This window comes from Balaenoptera physalus (assembly GCF_965194825.1).
Source record: "Balaenoptera physalus genome assembly, chromosome: 18".
Taxonomy (NCBI): Eukaryota; Metazoa; Chordata; class Mammalia; order Artiodactyla; family Balaenopteridae; genus Balaenoptera; species Balaenoptera physalus.
This window is the reverse complement of record NC_138899.1, coordinates 67,692,114-67,716,731: the sequence shown is the minus strand read 5'-3', so window position 1 is coordinate 67,716,731 and position 24,618 is coordinate 67,692,114. Positions and strand designations below refer to the sequence as shown.

General features: G+C 41.1%; 1 protein-coding gene and 1 long non-coding RNA gene across 3 annotated transcripts in view; one reads left to right on the top strand and one right to left on the bottom strand.

The window, feature by feature from the left end:
• FREM2 (FRAS1 related extracellular matrix 2) overlaps nucleotides 1-15,417 on the top strand; it is a gene marked incomplete at its 5' end in the record, with an annotated part of 143,098 nt that extends 127,681 nt beyond the window's left edge. The window contains 8 exons of one of the 2 annotated variants that reach the window (XM_082435470.1): nucleotides 7-199; nucleotides 1,630-1,734; nucleotides 3,250-3,377; nucleotides 3,476-3,610; nucleotides 4,360-4,486; nucleotides 5,633-5,820; nucleotides 6,404-6,550; nucleotides 9,508-15,417. In XM_082435470.1, coding sequence (XP_082291596.1) covers nucleotides 7-199; nucleotides 1,630-1,734; nucleotides 3,250-3,377; nucleotides 3,476-3,610; nucleotides 4,360-4,486; nucleotides 5,633-5,820; nucleotides 6,404-6,550; nucleotides 9,508-10,020 — 1,536 coding nt within the window. In that variant the 3' untranslated portion in view covers nucleotides 10,021-15,417. Of the gene's footprint in view, nucleotides 1-6; nucleotides 200-1,629; nucleotides 1,735-2,992; nucleotides 3,203-3,249; nucleotides 3,378-3,475; nucleotides 3,611-4,359; nucleotides 4,487-5,632; nucleotides 5,821-6,403; nucleotides 6,551-9,507 lie in introns of those variants that run through there. The other variant, XM_082435471.1, reaches the window with a different exon arrangement.
• Nucleotides 11,213-16,837, bottom strand: LOC309647907. The gene is made up of 2 exons (XR_014256386.1): nucleotides 14,923-16,837; nucleotides 11,213-13,603 (listed from the first exon to the last, which is right to left on the bottom strand). It is a non-coding gene; the product is annotated as an uncharacterized lncRNA (long non-coding RNA).
• Between the last annotated feature and the right edge of the window lie 7,781 nt (nucleotides 16,838-24,618).

Here is a 24,618-nt window from a genome sequence, read left to right as displayed (position 1 = left end):
TTTTAGGTCCTAAACCTAGTGCAGTCCTATGTGACTCTTCGAGTCCCTCTGTATGTTTCCTACGTGTTCCATTCCCCCGTTGGGGTAGGAGGCTGGCAGCATTTTGACTTGAAGTCGGAGCTTCGTCTAACTTTCGTGTATGACACTGCCATCTTGTGGACCGATGGAATTGTCAGCCCCCCAGAAGCTGAACTCCAAGGTGAGTTAACAGAGACTTGGAAAACTAGTTTTCTTACCTATTTGAATGACTTCAGAGAAATTTTTACTGCAGCTAAAAATAATAGAAGCACCTTTCAATGTATTTTATTTTTGTAGTCAATATTTTTAAATAATTTCATTTCTGTCATGGAAAAACTTCTTTAACTAAATTATATCAATGCATCAAATTTTGCACAATACGTGACTGTTAAATATAATGTCCATTAAAGGTGATTAATCATTCATGTGTTACTCAACACAATCCCTCTCTCTCTAGATTTTAGAAAATGGATAAGGAAAGTTCCAATTGAAAGTAAGGAATGAACCCAAGAGAAAAAGTTACACATTTTTGTTTCTGAAAATGGGAGATGCATTTTAAAGCCCAGTATAAATTGTGTCCTGGATTCTAGTTCTGGGTCTATAGCTAACTAACTGTGTGATCTCAAACATATTGCTTGACCTTTGGCAGTCAATTTCTTATGAAAGATAGACTAGACTTCTAATATTCTTTCAGTTTTAAAATTCTATTATTCTATAATACTTTAGCCACTACAGTTTGGGCCCCAAAATCATCTGCATAACTTTGTTTCAGTCTTGATGTCAGAATCATAATTCAAAGTCCGCAAGCACGAAGCTAATTAATCCATTAGTAGAATTAGTGCTGTTTCTTTTCAGGCACATACTGCTGTTCAGTTTCCATGTATGTCTAACCATCATTACTTCTTATGAGCCAGAGGGAAAATACTGTTGATAGGCCATCTCAAAGTGTGTTGTCTTAAACAGATTAAACTTACCTTAAAGCTATGCGAAAGGTAATATGATTACCCTAAATAATCATTCTAGATCATTTCAAATGTTTTAATTCCATATCTTGCCTTAGGAAATGTATATTAAGTGACTCTTAATGCAGATCCATCTCTTGGTTCTCAACTTTACATAAGGATCTCATGTTTCCTTCTTCTATCTGTAGCCAACTTTGGTCAGCTCGCTAAATTTCTTGGGAAAGTTTTGGAGTTTTCATTAAGCCTATAACATTTGGCATGACTCTGGAGAGCACAAACCTGTTTCCACCTACATGTCCAAATCTTCAAAATTCGACCAGCTCATCCTGTCTCTCAATTTACAGCTTAATTTCTATAGACTAAAGCTTTAAGAAATATCTTGGCCTATTGTAATCACTCTGTATATTTCCTATGGACCTCACTCATGTGACCTAATTCTATCCTGCCTGCCTTCTAGACAGCTTTTCCTGTTAGAAAACAAAACAAAACAAAACAAGAATATTTCTGCCCCTCTGATCACTCAGAATTTTTCTGGTAATACCCTTTGGCTAGAATGCTTAAAGATGAGAGGAACCTGAATTTGGTTTTGGAAGAAACCCCAGACATTAGGAGTCCTTGGTCACCAATATTGTGTCCCATCCCATCATAGGTTCTCTCTACCCAACTAGCATGCGCATCGGTGAAGAGGGGCGTTTGGTCGTGAACTTCAAGACAGAGGCTCAATTCCATGGCCTGTTTGTGCTGTCACATCCCGGTAAGCCCCATTAGCCTTAAATAGCCGCTCCCCACACAACAAGGATATAGTTGTTCCATATTGGCACATGTTTCAGCATGCTTCCGTATGAGCTTTGAAGCCCTTACTTTCAACAAATCATGTATGTACAAATATCTACATGAGGGCTTGATCATTGCTCAGCTACGTCTTATAAGCTACAAAATCATCACTGTAGAATTTTAGAGAAAATACCAAATGGTTAAAGTAAATTTAAAAGAAAACTCTACTTGGAGTTCCCTGGTGGCCTAGTGGTTAGGATTCCGCGCTTTCACTGCCGTGACCTGGGTTCAGTCCCTGGCCGGGCAACTCAGGTCCTGCAAGCCGCGCAGCGTGGCCAAAAAAAGAAAGAAAGAAAAGAAAAGAAAGAAAAGAAAACTCTACTGAGTTAATTTTAAGAGTTTTCCTTTAGATTGAGAGCATAGCCACAACATTCCCATTCTCTACTCCAAATGTGTTGTCCAAAAATTTGAATTTTAGGTCATTTGTTCAGCGAGCACAGCTCTTTTCTAGGTACTGTAAGAAACCTTTAAAAAGGAGACAGAAGTGCCACTTCACTATTACACTGGTTTCAGACATGTTAACTAATTATCGTAAGTATTAGCTATGTAATTTTACTACTTTGATGGATTGTGCTGTGAATATCAATAATGTGGTAGTCACTAACGTCCCGTGTCTAAGCTTTTTTAAAAAATTTCATTTCATTAGAAATAATTTTTTATTTGACTTCGCATTACTAAACTGGTTTGCACATTTTACTGGTGTGCCAACTCATGTCAGATTGGAAGAGGGAAATAATTCACGCACTGTCTTCTGTGTCCTTCTTTTTCCTGGGTCGGACGGAGAGAATAAGGCTGAAAATTCAGGAAGAGAAAGACAGTTTTCTGTATTTTTGTGAGTCTGAGCTCTGAAATACAGAACCAAAAAGAATCATTTTGCTTTATTGTAATTGACTGTTCTGGAAAATGAGGATTTGCTGGCCTTTACAGTTCCCTTCCACGTGTCTACCTTTCTATTAAACTGAATCTTTGTTTAGCTATGATTGAGGCAATCTAATTAAAATTAGACTCCATTTATAAATTGGGTGTGCCTGGCTCTGTGGATGCAAATAGTCTGAGGTTCTGTTCATAGCTTCAGTGCATAATGAGTGCATTCACATCAGCCTTTATTGAACGGCTGTGCCTCCCTGGAAAGTAGCCCTGAACGATTTGAGCATTTCTGTACAATTATCTTTTGACAGAATTACAGAGTGGAAAAAGCACCGCATTAGGAATCAGAAGGCACACATCCCAGCTGTGTGATCCCGGGAGAGTCACACAATCACTCTCAGCCCAGTTTCTTTAACTGCGAAATGAGGATTATTATACCAACCCTGCTACTTTGCAGGCTTATTATAAGAATAAATGCAAATAAGGTACCATAAGGCACTTTGAAAACTCCAAACTGTTATGCACTCTTTTAACCACTAGACCGTTATTGTTCTTGGCATTTTTCTAGCGTCCTTCACAAGCTCAATGATCATGTCAGTTGATCACCCAGGTCTGATGTTTTCCCTGCGTCTCATAAGGAGTGAACCAACCTATAACCAGCCAGCCCAGCAGTGGAGCTTTGTATCTGACTTTGCAGTAAGTGACTAAGGCTCTTCATTTTCCCTTGCTGCCGCCTTTGATTACATCTCAGATTTTTTAATGAAAAACACGAATGTCCTCTCTGCTCCTTAAAGGTACGTGACTACTCGGGGACCTATACCGTAAAGCTGCTGCCATGCACCACTCCATCACATCAGGAGTACCGCCTGCCGGTCACCTGCAACCCCAGAGAGCCTATCACTTTTGACCTTGACATCCGATTCCAACAGGTGTGTCTCATAGAATTCTTTTCCCATGTAGGAGCCCACTTTGTTAAAGTCATAGTTTACTTTTATCAGTAAAAAAAAAATTTTTTCTCACCCAATGACTTCAATTCTTACATGCTGAGAAAAAAAGGAAGTCAGACAGGAAGGGAACAAGGGAGGAAGGAAAGAAGAAAGAATTGCCCTTTATCCATTGCTGGTTCGGTATATAAAATCCACAGGTTAAGAGTATGCAACGGTTATTTCTTTTCTTATGGGATCTGATCTCCTCCTGGAGTTTGCTGCCTTGGAGATTTGAGAATTTTCCCCAGAGTTCTGTACTTCTTCATCTTGTTCTTGATCATCAAGGAGAATAAATATCCTGTAGTTCATGCCCCCTCAGAGTACCTAATTGCCAATATGTATTAAAAGAAATGTGATGGCATCTTTTGCCCAAGAACTCTTACTAAATGTTGGCCTTCCACTGTTTACAAGTCCCTTATACATTCCAGTAAACCAGTGGACATGAGCCCAAGCAATGCTAGTTAGTCCCATTCGAAAAATGATTTAACCTTGACAGTTTTGTCTTCTTAAGAAGGACAAAGTCAGTGTTACAATTGCCTAAGAAGTTGGTATGGCTGGACATGAAAATTTCAGTGCAGTGTTTACCGTTCTTTATGTCAGCATACAATGCATGTGTGTATCTACAAATAATGTGTTTGTGCACCACCAGAACCATCAACAACACATAAAAGGGCCTTTACACTTGGTTTTAGGTCAGTGATCCAGTGGCAGCTGAGTTTAGCCTGAACACCCAAATGTACCTGCTCTCCAAGAAGAGTCTCTGGCTGTCTGATGGATCCATGGGATTTGGACAGGAGAGTGATGTTGCCTTTGCAGAAGGTATCACTTTACAAATGAGAGACCTGCTCATCTGTTTGCCATTATATCTGTTGTCCTTTACTTTATTGGGATTGTGTTTGAGGGGGACAATTATAACCTCCGGTATGGTTTTGAGATTATAACTGAATCTTTATCATTTTGGCACGGAGGGGTCACTGAAATTGGATATATGTTACAGGATGGTTTTTATTCTGGGGAGGTTAACCTCTATGTCCCTTATCTAAATGACTTTTGAAACAAGTCTGGATTTTTTTCCGTGAATGTTTTTTTCAACTTGAGTACACACCAATACTGCAGCTACATGAGAACATATAGTTCCTGGGCAAGGGTTGTGCCTGTCTTGTTTAGTGGGATATTCCCAGAACCTAGCAAAATACCTAGTACACGTGGTAGGTGTTCAGTAGTAGCTGTGAAAGAGATGATGAAATACCAGGGAGTTTCCTTAAACCCTCTTTCAAAATCAAATAAAGCTGGGCTTGGGGAGGGAAGGATTAAGAGTTTGGGATTCGCAGATGCAAACTATTACATACAGAATGGATAAACAACAAGGTCCTACTGTATAGCACAGGGAACTATATTCAATATCCCGTGATAAACCATCATGGAAAAGAATATGAAAAAGAATATATATATATGTATAATTGAGTCACTTTGCTGTACAGCAGAAATTAACACAACATTGTAAATCAACTGTATTTCAGTAGAATTTTTTTTAATTTAAAAAATGTTTAAAAATCAAATAAATCTAATTCAACGTTTTATTGATTTTTCTTTTTTAGTGTTATTCTATAATGATTTGCCTATATCTTGCCAACTAATATACTTACGTAAACTGGACTTTAGCCACAACGGGATGTTATGAATGTTAAATTATAGGCCAAGCCTTGAGGTTAATCCCACTACCGGCTGAGCACGTGAGGGTCAATAAATCTCCAGTACTTGTGGTCGTCTGCAAAGTGGTCTCCTCTGAGGCCTGGGAGTGGACCGGATCCTGAAGCTAACGCAAAAAGGTCTTCGACATTTGATGCCAGATTAGGAAGAGAAGGAAATGCTTTCTAGTGTCATTCTTGTCACAAACTGTCTGCAGTGTCACATAGACATACCTTATCACTTAACAGAAATAACATTTCCACGTCTCTGTTTCAGGCGATACAATTTACGGTCGGGTCATGGTGGATCCCGTCCAGAACCTAGGTGGTTCCTTTCACTGCAACATCGAGAAGGTGTTCCTGTGCGCCGGAGCCGACGGCTACGTTCCCAAGTATAATCCACAGAACGCAGAATACGGTTGCCTGGCTGACTTCCCTTCGCTCTTACATAGATTTAAAATTGTCGTAAGTGCTTTGACCCCAACAAGGAACTGGGTAGATACTCAAAAGCTAATTGTTTCCGTCTTCTGTTTTAAAAACAATAGCATCTTTTTAAATGAAACCAAACGGTGGCATTTTATGGTACAGTAAGTCCCCTACATATGAATGAGTTCTGTTCCAAAAGCGCGTTCGTAAGTCCGATCTGTTCGTGAGTCCAACAAAGTTAGCCTAGGTACCCAACTTACACAATCAGCTATACTGTAGCAGCCACATCACTGCTGTTTTTACGCTTGTTTCTGGACATCCCGGGCTTGAAATAAAGACACTGTATTACTGTACTCTATACAGTACTGTACAGTAAAGTACACAAAAGCACAACCACTTGTAGAGGATGCACGCACATGACAATGCACCCCAGAGACGTGAACTAATTTACGTGATTGGACACGCGAAGGCACGTTTGCATCTTTGAAAGTTCGCAACTTGAAGGTTCATATGTAGGGGACTGACTGTAATTGGTACTTGCACAAAACTAATAGGAAAACTTTCTGCATTTGCAAAAGTTGGCATTATCTATAGCAATCCTCATTTTCCTTATTGCCTAAAGGACAAAGCTCAGCCAGAGACACAAGCCACCAGTTTCAGAAATGTCCTGTTTAATGCCAAACTGGCAGTGGATGACCCTGAAGCTATCTTGTTAGTGAATCAGCCTGGATCCGATGGCTTTAAAGTCGACTCAACACCACTCTTTCAGGTGGGCCAATAACAAGGTCACTTACAATAGGTGTGTAACCACATGCAAGTTACTTAACATCTGAGCACCTCAGATGTCTCCCATGTAGAAGGCAGTAACTGTCATATTGCATAGAGTTAATGTGAACTTTGAGTAAAATAATGCGTGTAAACCAGACCAGACCATCCTGGGCTCATAGTGAACATTCCATAAATGTTAGCTATTATGTTTATTAATGTATTCATGTTATCTTAAGTCTACGTGTAATGAAGACCCTTATTCAGTCCAGAATATAAATCTAAATCTGATGGTTGGGAATTCTGCTCTTATTGTTCGAAACCTCCTTTTGGTTGACTTTTTATGACCACCTTTATAAGAGTGATCTTGTGTGAACTGCTGGACTCAGAGAAACAATTGTGCACAGCCCAGGAATCTCTATTCTTTTTTTTTTTTTTTAATATAAAGAAATTTATTTTGAAATAGAATAAAGTTTCAGGGGTACAACATAGTGTCACAATTTTAAAGGTTATACTCCATTTATAGTTATTATAAAATATTGGCTATATTCCCTATGCTGTACAATATAGCCTTGTAGCTTACTTATTTTATACATGGTAGTTTGTACCTCTTAAACCCCTACTCCTATCTTGTCCCTCCCCTGCTTTCCTCTCCCCACTGGTAACCACTAGTTTGTTCTCTATATCTGTGAGTCTGTTTGTGTTCTTATATTTACTAGTTTGTTTTATTTTTTAGATTCCACATATAAGTGGTATTATGCAGTATTTGTCTTTCTCTGTCTGACTTATTTTACTGAGCATAATACCCTCCAAGTCCATCTATGTTGTTACAAATGGCAAAATTTCAATCTTTTTCTGGACGAGTAGTATTCCATTGTACATATATATACCACATCTTCTTTACCCATTCATCTGTTGATGGACACTTAGGTTATTTCCATGTCCTGGCTATTGTAAATAGTGCTGCTATGAACATTGGGGTGCATATATCTTCTAGAATAAATGTGTTTGTTTTCTTTGGGTATATACCCAAGAGTGGAATTGCTGGATCATATGGTAGTTCTATTTTTAGTTTTGTGAGGAACGTCTATACTGTTTTCCACAGTGGCTTCACCAATTTACATTCCCATCAACAGTATACAATGGTTCCCTTTTCTTCAAATCCTCACAGCACTTGTTATTTGTGTTATTTTTCATGATAGCTATTCTGACCAGTGAGAGGCGACAGCTTATTGTGGTTTTCACTTGCATTTCTCTGATGATTAATGATGTTGAGCATCTTTTCGTGTGCCTTTTGGCCATCTGTATGTCTTCTTTGGGAAAATGTCTACTCAGGTCTTCTGCCTATTTTTTAAATCAGGTTGTATTTTTTTTGTTAACATCTTTATTGGAGTATGATTGCTTTACAATGGTGTGTTAGTTGCTGCTTTGTAACAAAGTGAATCAGCTATACATATACATATATCCCCATATCTCCTCCCTCTTGCGTCTCCCTCCCACCCTCCCTATCCCACCCCTCTAGGTGGACACAAAGCACCGAGCTGATCTCCCTGTGCTATGCGGCTGCTTCCCACTAGCTATCTATTTTACATTTGATAGTATATATAAGTTCATGCCACTCTCTCACTTTGTCCCAGCTTACCCTTCCCCCTCCCCGTGTCCTCAAGTCCATTCTCTATGTCTGCGTCTTTATTCCTATCCTACCCCTAGGGTCTTCAGAACCATTTTTTTTTTTTTAGATTCCATATATATGTGTTAGCATACGGTATTTGTTTTTCTCTTTCTGACTTACTTCACTCTGTATGACAGACTGCAGGTCCATCCACCTCATTACAGATAACTCAATTTCATTTCTTTTTATGGCTGAGTAATGGAATCTCTATTCTTAAATACTTTATAAATGAAGATAGAAAGTCCTAACCTAGACATAGAAGGTAGAAAGAGACCCAGGAGACCATAACACTGAGCAGACAAATGAGACAAATTCAGAGATGTGTCCACATTGTGAATCCTTGGGGGAGCAAGTGCATCTTTTAGGATGTTTACTGAAAATTGTCCAAACAGGATGGGCTGGAGAAATATGTTATCTTTATTCCTCGTAAAGAAGGATGCTTGAGAAAACATGTCTGTTCTTCTGAATCTTTTCAAACAGGAAGTTAAGTTAAAGTATGATTTGTTTTGTTTTTGTTTTTAATGTTAACTCTGAAGGCACTTGACCTCTTCTAAATCCTGAAGGCTTCAAAGAGCCATCAGAAAATGCCTTCTTTTCACAAACCCTGGAAAAGCAGAAAAACTGACCTTTTCTATGGCCTTATGTGTAAAATACACAGCAAGACATACTGGAAAAGACTCTTGAGGTTCAGAAGGTCTGAGCTCTTGTCCTGCCTCTGATACTAACTAATTCAGTGACATTAAGCAAGTCACTTAACTGCTACGTATTCTCATTTACTCATTTTTTATTATTTAATTTTTATACAATTTTTAAAAGGTTACACTCCATTTACAGTTATTACAAAATATTGGCTCTATTCCCCATGTTGTACAATACATCCTTGTAGCCTTACACCCAATAGTTTGTACTCCCACCCCCCTACCCTTATATTGCCCCTCCCTCCCTTCCCACTGGTAACCACTAGTTTATGCTCTATATCTGTGTCATTCGCTCATCTTTTAAATGAGTAAGTTAGACTGTGTGATCTGGAGTTCTTTGCAGCTCTGACAAGTCATAGCTTACCAAATATTTACCACCACGTGCTCCCTTAAGAGTTGCACAGCATATTTTATAGAGTGCTTTACACAAAGCCTTGCGCATACTACACATGTAAAAATATTAAGTATATGAATTCTGCAGACTAAGTTAAATGATTACTATCTCTGCCATGAGTTTCTCTTGCAAAGAGTCGTGAATTTTTAGGTTGGCATAGGCTTTAATTTTCTAATGAATAGAGTTGTGTTTTCTAGGTTGCTCTGGGTCGAGAATGGTACATACACACCATCTACACAGTAAGATCAAAAGACAACGCCAATCGAGGCCTTGGCAAACGAAGCGTGGAGTACCAATACCACTCTCTGGTGAGTAAAGGGAAGCCCCAGGCAACTACCAAGAGCCGGAAGAAGAGGGAAATCAGGAGCACAGCCCCGCTGGTGTGGGAAATCGGGGCTGAAAACAACCGAGGAACAAACATCCAGCACATCGGCCTGGACCGCAGCAGCAGGAAGCAGATCCCCCAGGGGAGGGTTCCTCCTGACGGCGTCCTCCCCCGGGAGCTCAACCGTCCCACCTCTGGGGTCAGCCTGGTCATAGTGGTGGGAGGCGTCGCGGTGGGACTCCTCGCTGTCTGCCTCAGTGCCATCGCTGTGATGATGCGCCAGGGCAAGGAGAGCGCCAGGAGGAAGGACACCCCCAAGGGCTCCGGCAGCGCCGAGCCCATGATGCCCCCGCGGGGCCACCACAGCGACAGCTCAGAGGTTTGATGGCCACAGGTGGAACTGAGCCTTTTCCTCAAGTGCACAGGAAAAGACAATAGAAACCCAATGCTTCTGTCAACAGCAGAGAATTGGGGACTTCTGTGACAAAGCTGCTCAGAGGACCTGACTGTACTAGTGAACTTTGATTTGCATTCTGTCCACTCGTTCAGGCATCAAAGGACAAATTCAGACCACAGACCACATCTTTCCTCTTGCCCAGAAGGCATCAAGTATGTATCCAGATGTACACAGGGCCATAGATGGATGGTGAGGAAGGTACTTCTCATCTTAGGCATTTTCTCTACGCAGTAGAGATGAACCTATTCAACGGTGCTAACAGTCTCCTTCAGAAGTTTAAAAGGAGTCTATTGTTGCTATATTCGTATGTCTTGAAGGTGCAATTATCACATTGTTTATTCATTGTAGAGCAGTTTTTTACTAAAAAGGTTTTAATTGGTAGTCTCGAAGAATGATGAATACACTGTTTATTGTGACAAGTTTTCTAATAGGCGAAGACAGCATGGAATTACGACCGAGGGTAGCTCAGCCCACAAGTCACATTTTTTCCTACTTGAGAGGGAGTGGAAGGAAAGACAGAGGGACAGTAATTCACTCACTTCAATTTGGATTGTTTCTCATCTTGGTCGGACCCTTCTTGTTTCATTTGCTTATTTAATTTTAAATTAAACCAAAGAATATGTTAAGTCTGGAGAAGATTGTTGAAGAGTGACTGCTCTGTTCCGGTACCTGGTCAGAAAGAGAATTCTTGCATGATAATACGGTATTGGTGCTCATTGGAGAGGGTTGGTGATATTTTGATGATGAAGAAATGCCATAGAGTTAGATTGACATTTACAAGACAATGTTCTTTAAGAACTGAGCCTAGATGTTTGCAGTATTGAACCCATAAATGATCAGGACAAATATCATTCTGATGGTGAAGGGAGATAGTGGTATTTATTAATATAATATGTTTAACCAAAGTGCCTCTTACCTATACTTTATAGAATAAAAGAACATTTTAACAATGACACATGAGTTTAACCCTCACACCAGCATCACACAGGAAGGTCCAAAACTCAAATTGTCCAGAAGACATTTTATTAGCTTTCTAATAGACACCTGGTCCAAACGAAGGGAATCCCTTCAACTGTCATTCCAGAGATGATCTTAGAGGTGGCCAGCATCATTGATCATATTCTTTTTTTTTTTTTTTGGCCATGCCACGCAGCATGCGGGATCTTAGTTCTCCCACCAGGAATCGAACCTGTGCCCCATGCAGTGGAAGCGCAAAGTCCTATCCACTGGACCATCAGGGAAGTCCCGATCATATTCTTCCTTGATCAAAGAAGAAAACCTCACTCTGGCATCTTCAGTTCAGTGAACTGATGCAGTGTGGCCCATCTCAGTACCTAAAAATATAACTTGTAATACCGCTTACAGTGTTAAAAACCAAGGAACTTGAGTGAGCTTGCTCGGCAAGCTTCTCATTGTCTTTATAAGCAATGTGCTTTCATCAAATAGCAGAATTTTCGATTGGAAAGGGAAAATGTCAGTAGTTTAGTGACCAGTCTTCCAAAAGCTAGTAAATGTATTTCAAACGAAAATAAGGTCAGGAGAGAAAGAACCTGACCTAAAGACTAACCCTCAAGTGCTGCCTGGGGTCCTTTTTCATTTCTAGTTATAACCTGGCCAAGCTGGACATCCTGGTGGAGTGGAGATTTTTAGAAGGCTAACCTCTCCTCAGGTCATACAGGCATTTCCAGCTTGGTGTCTGTGAGCACCAACCATCTCTTGATTGAAAAAAGGAAGCGACACTGGTGCTGGGAGAGAGGCCAAATGTATCCAATACTTGCCTCTCTTCTTTGGGGCAGCTCTGTACTTGACATTCAAAGTCTTTTAAAGGATAGAGTAGACCGTAGTCTCCTTCCATTGGGGAATATACAAATGTCACCTACAACTCAAAGGTCTCCCCAAGGACTTATATAAAGAGAAAGTACTGTATAACCCAGGAGATCACTTATCAAATAAACATTAATACTTTCTTAATGATCCCCTTTTCTTTTGCTTTGCCCTCTGGTAGATGCTTAGCTACTTCTTTGGCTACCTTGTAACTTGTATAGGAATGAGCGTGACTTAAGCAACTTCAAATAGTGTGTGGACTTTTTACTACTTAGCATTGGATTCAGTGTGTGTAGACTGTTAGAACCTAAGTACCCTCAGTTGACTTTATGTTACGTTAGTAGTTAAGATGCTTCTGAGCCTGACTGTCATACAGCCTTAGGGGTCTCTGTGACTAAATATGTTATCAACGAAGCATCATTACAAGAAGTCTATTTTGAGCCTTTGGGCCAGGCTGGTTTTTTACCAAATTTCTCTCTACAGTGAGTTGTTCTAATGAGATGACTTTGGATTAATTGGAGTGCTTATATAATACAGAACACATCCTTTCCTAACAAAGAAAAATCTCTCCCTCTCTGCCCATCTCCTTCTCTCTTTCTCTCCCTCTTCTCTTCTTCCTTCCTTTCCTCCCAGTGAAAAAAGAGAGTCTGTGGGAAATACGCAGATGTAGCTTTCTTAAGTGTAAACTTGGAGTTCTGCATCATTTTCTTAATATTTATGTACTTAATATGTGACTTAATAGACATTTAATCAAAAACTCTTTTTAGTGGAAAAAAGAATCAGACACAATGCTTTGTTGTGCAACAAAACAGACCCTTAGTTTCAATATTTTGTTTTTAGAGAATTATTCTGGTACAATCAGAATAAATACATAAAATAACTTCCATAGAGGCCAGGATATAAGCAGTAATAGCTCCTTAGATACTCATAGCTTCTGACTCCAATGAAAACAAGGTCTTGTTGACATTATATAGTAAACACAAAACACAAAACAATATTAAGCTTTAGTGGCTCACCTGGTATATGACACATGAAAACATCTAAGTGTGTTTTAACAATGGTTTTATTTATTTCCGTTAATTCCCTCAGTTAATGTTTACCAAATGCTCCCCTAGGATTAGCCACTTTGAGAGATTACATGGAAACCAAGCTACTCTCCCTGCCCTCGGGCATGTTGCCGTCAAATGTGGCTCTTTCTTTGGACTAAAGGGATCAAGATTTGTATTAGTTTCTCTCCTGGACAAAGAACACACCAGGCCCATCTGTAAGCTATAACTTAAAAGTCTCTCTAGAGTACCAGCAGTGGAGTCTACTCTTCTCCATCTAAAGAACCCCACATGTTATGGATCTTTCTGAACACAACTCTGATACAAAAGATTTCACATCAGTAATTTAATGGAATCATCCTTTGCAAACCCACACAGAGAAAGTACATTGCAGAGATGTAGGTGGCCCTGCATATTCTTTTCCTCTTGATGGAAGACAGACCCCCTTTATCCCAAGAATGGGATATAACACCTAGACTCTTCTTCTAGTTCTGTAACATCATCAGCACCTCCTGAAGTCCACTCTTTCACAAGCATCACAATGTGTGAACAATATGAGGAAAGGTCGGCTGGAATTCTGCTGCCATACTACTGCAGAGCATTTGTGACAAGAGGACCAACTCTTGTGAAGGGATTCAGCTCTGGAAGCAACAAAAGAGCCTCTTTATCAAGTCATCTTACCTCTAATTATTTTCCAAGGTACCAACTCCAAAGTCAATGTTAAAAATGAAAACAGAACTGTGTAAAACCCATAGAGAGCCTTTCCTCATACAAATCAGTGCTAAAGGGTAAAGCAGCCCCCAACTGAGAAGTATTAGAGTAAGAATAACAGAGTGAAATGTAATGACATTTAGATTTTAAAATCTGGAAATCTGATTTCAGCTACTGCTTTGAAAATATCTATTTAGTATCAACTTAAAAACCGACTTAGTCCTTTAATAGGAAAAATAAAATTTTTTAAGATGCAAATGGTTTACAAATTAGAAATTTACATAATTGTATTAATTTGAAAATAAGCACATTATGGTTCTTGGTTCTTTGAAACTTTCGTTTTTTTTCTAGCCATGATAGCAATAATAAAAGGATGAAAACAGGTGTCTTCACTCACCATTTGGCAAATGAATGGGACTCAAAGATTCCACATTCCAACTTGTCAAGGCTTAGAAATGTATAATTTGGCCAGAAACTATAAATACTACTGTTATCTCTCTCTCTCTCTCTCTCTCATTCTGTCTGTCTCTCTCTCTCTATCACACACACACACACACACACACACACGCATAAAAAAACAGCCAAACATCTCATTTCTAGAAAAGAACGACCCAAAAAACATAGTTCTACCCGAAAATGCCCATTATGAAGATTTTCAAGGTCAACGCAATTGTCATTTGTAAAAACAGACTATAGTGGGAGTTTCTTTGACATTAATTCAAAGGTTAATATGTTTCCTTGAGATTTTTCTCCTAGAATTGATCCCAGTATTACATGCTAATGACACAGGAGTTCTTAGAAAATGTCTTCCATAGGTTCAAAATATCCCTCACTGTTTATTTCTCTTTGTTTCCATATCCTTGGATGTTAAGAACATAATGCTTTGAGATTTTGGTTGTTATTTTTATTTTGATAAGAGATTTTAAAACAGAAGTGCATGGTATTTTCCTACAGTTTTTACTAGAAAGATTACACAGAAACATTTTAAATAGGGAAAGAAAGCCGATTCTGTCTTTAGAAATAAAGTTGATAAAACAAAATAGACTAATGTGAGACTCTTAATTTTATTGGGAGAAAAATGAGAACGTTGACTTTACAAACTTTTAAACAGTTTTGCTTTCTTCCCTGTCTTTCAAGTGCATTTATTTTCTTTCCCCTGATATTTGTGTGCATTTTTTTCAGTATTGTGTTTTGCTAAAGAACAAATACAACAACATCAAAAAACAACTGCTGTAGCAACACCACCTACTTTTACTTTGTTTTCTTTCCTTTTTCCTTCCTTTCTTCCTTCCTTTTTCTTGTCTTCTTTCTTTCATGGGCTTTGTTTTTTTCTCTCTCTGAGATTTGTCGTTCTTCCAGTAATGTTTCGCTTTTCGTTTTGAAACCATTACCATTTTCACTAAGTCATTAGCATTCTCTTTCATCTGAAAGCTGGCAAGTGAGCACGGGGTTTTCCCAGTATCCCTTCTTTAGAAAATGTTCAGGCTTTTGGATGAAGGAAAAAAAAGAACTTCCTGCAAAAGATCAAAAACATCATGTTGAATAATGTGATGACAATCTGTGCCTTGCTTTTCTCTCAGTGGAGGTTCAACATTGACATTTAAGATGTAAAAAAAAAAAAAAAATCCCTGTAAGACTTTAATTGAGTAAGAATAAAAGGTCAAAGATCACATAGATGAAGTTGTTTTGGATGACTGAATACTTTGCAATGAAATAAATGGCAAAAAAATTGTTAAAATGTTAACGGCGTTGAAGTATTGATATTTAAAATTATAATCATCAGATGCACAAGACTTTTACTACTACTCAGACGTGGCCTCCACTGACTACATGATTCCTTAAACACTCTAAGGGAATTTCTACTACAGATATTTATTTTTTCTGATGTTTGGCCCTGTAACATAGGAAATGTCAGGGTTGTACCTTAAAAAAGAAGAAAGAAAAGAGAAATGTAAACTTTAAAAACTGACATTGAAAATCAAGACCATTATAATAAAAATCACTTAAAATATAGAAAGGCAATTACTGGTAAGACTAAGAGAAAATTTCTGTAGGGCCCACATTAAGCAGATTACAAAAAGAAGTACAAAGCAGGGTCCTTCTCAGCGGCCTCAGGAATTCAAGCTTTTGGCAAGATATTTTAAGCCCATTTGCCTATACAAAACAACTTTATCCTGGACGAGGAATTGTATGTTTTATAATCATTTTAAGTGCCTGCTTCTGTACCAAGCGCCCTCCAAAACACTCAGCAAATTTATATTTATCTAGCCACTGAGTGACATAACTGTGTGTAATAGAATTATTCACAGAACTTAATAGCCTTTGTGATTTTCCCATGGGAATTCTTCAAAACCATTCAGGGTCTAGTTTTTTTTCATCTATTTACTAGGGCACTGCGTATTTGCTGGATATTGAAGTTTATCCCTGGGAATTCAATTATGCAAATAATTTGGAGCCATTCAGTCTTAAATCCGTGTCTAAAATAATTCTTGCTACCACTTGCACCTGTTTTCCTTCAAAATATATCACATGTTGAATATAAATAAAGCCCATATAAATATAAAAGTGTTAAAATGGCCAAGTTATAGTGGTGCATTTTATAACTTTCATTCACACTAAAATCACGGAATCCCCGTAGTCTGCAATGAGTGGCAGTTATTTCCATTCTGGTTCTAGAGACTTGAGGTTCTGCAGGCTTTCACCCTGGGACCTGTGCTCCCACTACCTCCTTAGTGCAGGTGGTAAAATATTGCTGCTCCTCTGGGTCTTAGTGTCTGCCTACCTGTTGTAGGCAGGGGCAATGTCGAGTTAGAGGCAACAACATATTTAGGTGACTAACATTTTGTCCCGGGGAGCAGTGTGACAAGACCTTGCTAAGCTATGAAACTCTGCCCAGCTACACTGGTGAGGATGAATCAACTGATCTGATCTATTGCTGGGTGTCTTTACTGCCAAGGAGACTAGTCACTTTTATGCAAAGTTAACCTAACTCAATCATTACTTGATTTATTTTTAATATCATTTGATTAATTTTAAATTAATAATTTATTAATTTTAAATTAATTAGTATTTTAATTTAACACCAGAAGGAAATGTAAAGACAGCCCCTTATAACTGTTGAAGACAAATCCCCCCAAAGGGGCAAAATACACAAAAGAAGGCGGAGTCGGCACAAAGCTCTTCTGGCACTTCCAAGGCTCGGGGGAGAAATGGTCATGTTTTAGCAAAAATGTTGTGATCAGCAACAGAAATGTGTGGCTCAGTCAGTCCTCACCATAGGAGAAAAAGAAGGTGTGTGTGGTAGGGAAATTTCCAAGCTGTGTGGGACAAAGCCTGACCTTCGGGAGGTTGGGGAAGGGAACCAAGGAAAGGAAGATTCATGATCCAACCCCACCAGAATATTGACAGTGGGAGGTAGGATCTCCCTGCCAGAAAGTCACAACCACCCCAGAGGCACCCAATTTAAAGGAAAAGCCCCCAAACCAGATTTAGTCAAAGTGGACCTGACTAGAAAAAAAAGCCATCAGGAGCAGAGTCAGGCCCGTTTGAGACTACACTCTACTGATTCCTCCCTAACCGCCCCCCAAGCCAGGAAACTGCCCCAAAGGAAGTTGGATAGGAATCTTTGAAAATCCTATTCCCAACAGCTCCCAAAGCATTTCAGGATGTTAAGATCTCATCCTAGAAATTTAAATGTGACTAATTACAAAGTGACAAAAGGTTACGGACAGAATAAGATTATATCCAAGGGAAATTGGGGCAGGTCCGAGGTGCATGCAGGGTACTCATCAGGGGAAGAATATTTGGAGAAGGGTATATGCAAAAAGAGGTCAGAACATTTCCCCAGACCTTCCTCAGAGTTGAAACCATTCAGAAGACAATGAGTCAGAAACACACAGGCTGCATTAGAACACATGGGAGCTGAGGCCTGACGTCGTTCTGCCACTTCTGATGAGGACAGGACGGGCCCCCATCCCCTTCCACAGCACTGCCACCATTTGGCTTGAATTCTAGAGAGACCGCTAAATCAAGAGGCACTGCTGATACCCAAGTGGCAGAAGAGAAGAACTCAAAGGCAGTGGCCTGAATCAAAGAAGCTTTGTTTATAATTTACAGATGGATGGTTTTCTGTTGGAACGACCTACACAGTATATTATTTCCAGGGGCATTTTCTGTACATTAAAACAGGGGTCTGCTCTGTGTAGATGAATTCTCTAATTCATCTCCTTGGAGATGAGCCCTCCTTCTATGGAGATGAGGACCCCAGGCTCATGACTTGGTGTTTTTAAACCTAAGTTTTGTTATAATTCAGGTACGACACGGCCAACAGGTCAAGAGACAACTGCCATTGAAAAGATAGCTTAATGATACTCACAGATCCCACGAGGAGCTGGCACGCTGCATGCACCACCAGGGCACGAGGGGAACAACAGTGCCCATCAGGAGGCAAGGGGCTTCCCTGCTGGCGCGGTGGTTGGGAATCCGCCTGCCAGTGCAGGGGGCACAGGTTCGAGCCCTGGTCCGGGAGGATCCCACGTGCCGCGGAGCAGCTGGGCCCGTGCGCCGCAACTACTGAGCCTGCGCTCTGGAGCCCGTGCTCCGCAGTGGGGGAGGCCACAGCAGTGAGAAGCCCGCGCACCGCAGCGAGAGATGCCCCCGCTCGCGCAGCAACGAAGACCCAACACAGCCAAAAAAAAAAAAAAAATCAGGAGGCAAAAGGAGCAAAGGCAAAGTGCAGGCAAGAGCCTTTATCGTGGTTTCCATGGGAAGGAATGGGTGAGGCAGGTAAACGGTTTAGGATTTGCTGGTTTGAATCATTTCACTGGGCCCCAGGACACTGAGCTGTCCCTAATTATCTGGTACCTGGCGCTGGGGTGCTTAGGGCAGATGGTATGGCCTAGGGTGTGAGGGCCAGATAAGGGAGGCGGTGGGGTTAGGAGCTCTGAATTGTTTGGTTTGCATATGAAAGGCACAAATGTCTAGGAATTGATTAGCCCTCTTTGACTGTGTCTTACGGGCAGAGTTAAGTAGACTCTAGAAGAACTAGGATCTTTTCATCTCAACTCCCAAGATACTTAATTATACTCCAAATCAGAGCAATAAGCACAGAGACCTTCAGAACCAGTCAAACTGGTAAAAATTTTAGACTATTTCTTTCCTCCTCGCAAATAGTACTCAAATCCCTCAGCAAAAGGTAAAAGAAGGAAAAGCAAAGTTTGTGAGAAGCAATGAGGAGTCTTCTGCCCCAGTTGTGTCCAGCCCCCCAGGCCCTCAGTCCAGCCACGGCAAGTTCCTAGGAGTTGTGAGCAGAGAAACAAGAGGCGGGGAGGTGCAGGTGGCTGGGTGGGCCTTTTTTAATGTTTCAGAGGAAATCCGAAATGAGTGAATTTTTGGCCAGTGAACAGGAGAGGCCCTTTTGCCAAACTTACTAATTAATAAATCAGTTGTTTTTATAAGGCAATGAATGCCATGTCCAAATAGCCAAGAAACAGTCATAGGGGGTTTTCAACTCAGTTTGAATTTCTACCCAAAGTAACATTAATTACTAATCATATTTCCTGGAATTGCTGTTTTCCCCACAATCTGCTAGTGAATTGACTTTCTTCTTTAACTTAAAGGTCAAAAAAAAAAAAAAATTGGAGATACTCCCCATGCCCCGTCCTGCCCCTGCCACTACATGGAGGGACAGACAAATATTAACACAGGGTCAAGTTCCTCAAATGTACTGTGGCCTGCGCTTCTCTCGCTAAAGGTGTCTTGCCTCCCTCTTTTATACCTAAGATAATTGACAGGGATGTCATCCAATTCACATTTTTCTTTTGTGATTTGGAGCACCTAGGAGGGATCTAACAGATACTACAAAGTTACAAGCAAGCAAAAATTATGTTTACAGAGGAATTTCTATCTTGGCTGATTAAAAAAAAAAAAAAAAGATGGAACAACTTCTGGAAATATTTAATACTTGTGTTCTCTCTCCTGGACTTAGTCTTGAGCGCCCTGCCTTTCTGGGGCAGATTAACAAGCCCATAGGTTCAGAGAGGAAGGCTGAGGTAGGGTTCCACCCCTGCAGGAAGGAGGGCGAGTTTATGATTCTCTGTAACACCAGTTAAGGGACCATCTGGAGTCTTATCTCATGTTTTCCCAGGTTCCAGATATCCCAACATCAGTCAGGCAGTCCTGACTTTTACTGAAGAGACAATCTGTCTAGAGATAGTACTATTTCCTTAAGCAACTCAATAAAAAGACAAAACAAAGAAAAAGCCACAGGGTTAGTTCAACTATTTTGTAAGCTGACCTCAGAAAGAAAAGTTTTATTCTATTTCTTAGGTATATCACACACGTTACAAAGAGGGGATAAATGGCATTATATGATATTTGATCAGAAAATGGATTCCATTTTGACAGAATCCTGGAGAAGACCCAGACATTCTGGCCTATAGAAATTTACCATAATTTTATTGACTGCATAAAATCCAGGGATATACACTGGGATCAGTGTGGACTCTGGATTAGGCTGGATTCAAAGAAATAAATTTTCACAAAAATTCTCCTGATGAAATACTACATTATCTTCAAATCTCCACTCAATTACATTTCTTCCTATTACTACAAACTGTGCTTCTCATTAAAAAGAAAAGGCTGTGAGGGGTTCCTTCCATTGTCTGCCTTCCTAGGACCTCACTGTCTTTCTGATATTTTATGTTATTTATCAGAACCATTTGGATTCCACATGTTGGCAACCTACCATATGGATTCTATACCGAATTAGAAGATCGATGTTATCTAAATTTTACATATCAGGGAAGGATATGTTATTGTGAAATGAGTAAGACTGAGTCCACTAAGAGGCCTCAAGGAGCTTAGGGTCCAATTGAGGAAGCAAGACTTCGCATACGAAAAGCTCTAGAAGACCTCCAGTGATGAGTATCAGTTAAATACACCTGCGTGAGATGTCAGTAAATAACCAGGACATGCATGTACCGTGGAAGACAGGGAAGGGGTCTGCAGGTGTACTGAGCAAGACTTCAAGGGAGAATTGAGACTAATGGATGGGTTGGGTTTGGACTAAGAGAACCCAGAGGCAGGCTCAATTTATAAGCTGTCTGATCAGTTTTGAGCAACTTATCAATTAGATGTTTAATTAGAGACAAGGGATGAGACAGGAAGTTTGTGGCTGGACTATGAAGAACTTTGAGGTCACAGGTTAAGACTACGGAGTAAGGTCAATATAAAAAATGGGTTTTTGCACTTAATAGTGACCAGGCATATAGTAGATTCTCAAGTTTTTGTTGACTAACCATATAGTTAGTGAAAGAAGTTTCTTCTTTATAAGAGATTTTCAGGAGGAAATCTGAGAAAGATTGAATTAGAAAAAATTCCATTTGCAACTCAATGAGAATAATGTAACTGGGCAAAATAGGTGCTAAAAATGTTATGAGAAATATTGATTGCGGGCTTCCCTGGTGGCACAGTGGTTAAGAATCTGCCTGCCGGGCTTCCCTGGTGGCGCAGTGGTTGAGAATCTGCCTGCCAATGCAGGGGACACGGGTTCGAGCCCTGGTCTGGGAAGATCCCACATGCCGCGGAGCAGCTGGGCCCGTGAGCCACAATTACTGAGCCTGCGCGTCTGGAGCCTGTGCTCCGCAACAAGAGAGGCCGCGATAATGAGAGGCCCGCGCACCGCGATGAAGAGTGGCCCCCGCTCTCCACAACTAGAGAAAGCCCTCGCACAGAAACGAAGACCCAACACAGCCAAAAATAAATAAATAAATAAAGGAAAAGAAGATGTGCATTCTTTAAAAAAAAGAAAAAAGAATCCGCCTGCCAATGCAGGGGACATGGGTTCGATTCCTGGTCCGGGAAGATGCCACATGCTGCGGAGCAACTAAGCCCGTGTGCCACAACTACTGAGCCTGCGAGCCACCACTACTGAGCCCGTGTGCCACAATTACTTAAGCCCGCGTGCGTAGAGCCCACGCTCTGCAACAAGAGAAGCCACGGCAATGAGAAGCCCACGCACCGCGACGAAGAGTAGCCCCCGCCGGCCGCAACTAGAGAAAAGCCCGCGCACAGCAACGAAGACCCAACACAGCCAAAAATAAAATTAAGTTAAAGAAAAATAAAACAAGAAATATCGATGGGGAACTGAACAGCTGGTGACTCAGTCAGCATCACCAAGTGAGACAGCCAGACGCTGCGTGCGCCCTGATGGGATCCAGGAGGACGTGCTGGGCTGCACGTGCTCTTGCCACAAACTGGTCCTGAATGGAATCACGCTTCCAGATCTAATTAACCAGTTTACCGGAAACGATGCTAAACAACATCAACAAAATTCAGAAAGAGGAAATTCTAGAGGACAAACAACCCACTTTCTCCAACAAACAAAGGGCACAGAAAGAAACAGGGGATGTGAACATGTAGATTACGTGAAATTAAGAGGCCAATGAAACAAAGGCCCTCTTTGTGAGAACTTAGGATTCTTAACTCAAGCAACCTACAGGTAAAAAGATATTTTTAAGACGATTGGAGACATTTTAACATGGACTGAGTATTAGATGATATTATATGACACATAGTTCTTGCTGATTACAGTTACATACTGGTTTACATGATACAGTGTCTGAAAAATCTCCAGAGATGAAGAAGTGACACCAAAATTACTGGCTGCAGAACCACGCGGTGCTGCTAGATCATCACCAGCAAAATGCGTGTCACGTGCCACCGCCTCTCTCCCATTTAATTCTGTTCCAAACTCAGGCCACACACCTGTGCATTTTGTTGGATAAATCTAATAAACATCTGTAATGGTAGCTTTATTTCACCCTTTAGGACATGAAAGGCCAGGCTTTGCTGGCTAGATCACAGAGTTTTGTGTAAGAGACATCCAGACAGGAAGAGAAAGGGGTGGGAACCTACCCTGTTCTAGTATCAGAGGACAGTGGGAAAAGGGGGTTAAGAGAGAGAGAGAGACAGAGAGATGGTGGGTAGGGGGAGGAGGAAGGGAGGAAGGGAGCGAGGGAAGGAGGGAAGAAGGGGTGACTGGGAGGCTGATTGGGTAAGAGAGGATTACAGCAAGAGCAAGCGGGGTCTTGCCCCTCCCCCTACCATTTCCCACTTACGACCCTGGAAAGAGATCACCTGTCCAGGGGTCCCTGTTCCAAGGTTGCGCACAGCCAAACACACTAGTGAACAGTGCCTGTGATGTCCACAGCCACTAGAAATTGTATTGGCCCAGCAACTAAGGGGCAATGCCCGGGGCAACACAGGGGGACTTCAGACTCCGCCTCAGCAGTATGGTCAGTGTCACGCCTTGCCTGTCATTAAAACAGGAAAACCACCTGAAGGGGTTTCTCTGCACTGGCTTAAATGGGGTGGTACTGGGACTGCATCTCAAGAAGATCGGACACTTCCTTCTCTCCAAAGAGGTTGTCAATTATTTCTCCCTCCTAACTCTGCCCTCCCTTCCAGCTTCCCTACACACTTTAGCCTTATTCTGGGGGCAAGTGTGACTGTATTTTGAATATCATCCTTGACACTCACATTCCAGGAGAGCTCTGACCTTTCCTGATTCTTCTACAGTCCTTTGCCCCCAGATATACTTACTTTCAAAGGAGCTCTCTTTAATCAGCCTTTAGTAACTAATATAATAAATGACCTATGGTAATGCTAAAGAACTAATGAAGCTGAACGCTGAAGGCGGAGAGCAATTTGAATCTTCTGGAGAGTTTTCAAACCACACCTGCCGCGGCCCCGGAGATTCTGCTAGAGCTCTCACACCCCCATTCCCACCCCATGGGATGTGGGCAGGCTGCTCGTTTTGAAAAAGAATTTCCAGTGAGTGATAGAATGATGACCTTCAGGGAGAACCACTAGTTTAGAGTTTGCTGTATGCTGACCGGAAAGATTTGCATTTTCAGTGCCATCACAGAAACCCAAAGAAGGGATAACTGAAGACTGCTGGCACTGGCTAGGAAAAGATTGGGGCAGCAAAACGTCCCTGTATAAGTAGGGCCTCCCCGCTCAGGTGTCCTCAATGCCACAGCTGCCCTGGCCTGTGGCGAGTCTCTGCACCACTGTCCGTGAGACGTAGGGTCACTGGTGAAGTGTCTACCTGGTGTGACTTCCTGGACTCAGATACTGGCTGACGTGGATGAACGATGCTAGATTTTTGTCTGTTAAAATGCAAATATTTGCCCTATAAGAAAAAAATCTGAAGGTCAGTGAGTTTAAAAATGAGTACTAGAGTCAGTAGAATCTACTGAAAAATTCATAAGCCGTGAATTGAACGAAAATCCTATCAAGTATGATATGGTTTCATGGGAAAAATAGGTTACAAAACCAAAGGTAGAGTGGGATCCCCGTTTTGCATTTATATGAAGATAGTACCTGTATGTTGAGGGCAGCGCGTGGAGGGGATGTGAGTGGAGACGGGGGTAGACGGAGGGGCAGGAATGTGAGGGTAGGGGTGATGTGGGGAGTGTGTGTGGGGTGTGGAAGGGAGTGTGAGTGTGTCAGGGTTCGTGTGTGCATGCTCTCACAGGCCTAAACACAGCGGAAACTATAGTGGGCACCCAGACTTCTAAAACCTTGAAGGTTGGTATTGAAGGCAAAAAAGCGGTGCAAGGGCTCTGTCACTCGTCCACCCAGCTGCCCCCAGTAAGACTCAATGATGTTTAAGAGCAAGAACTTTGGAGTCAGAGCTGGCTTTCAATCCTCACGCAACGCTCACGAGCTGAGGGACCCTGGACAAGTTATGCAGCCTCTTGACATCATTTTCTCATCTGTAAAACGAGGATATTTCTTAGCGTCCATACGGGACCGGGCACAGTGTCACACATGGCAGACATTCGATAAACGGTAACTTTAAAAAATTCTAGCCCATTGCTCAAAATGGATCCCGAAAGAAAACTGCACCATGGCAACAAAATAATCTCCAAGAGAGCAA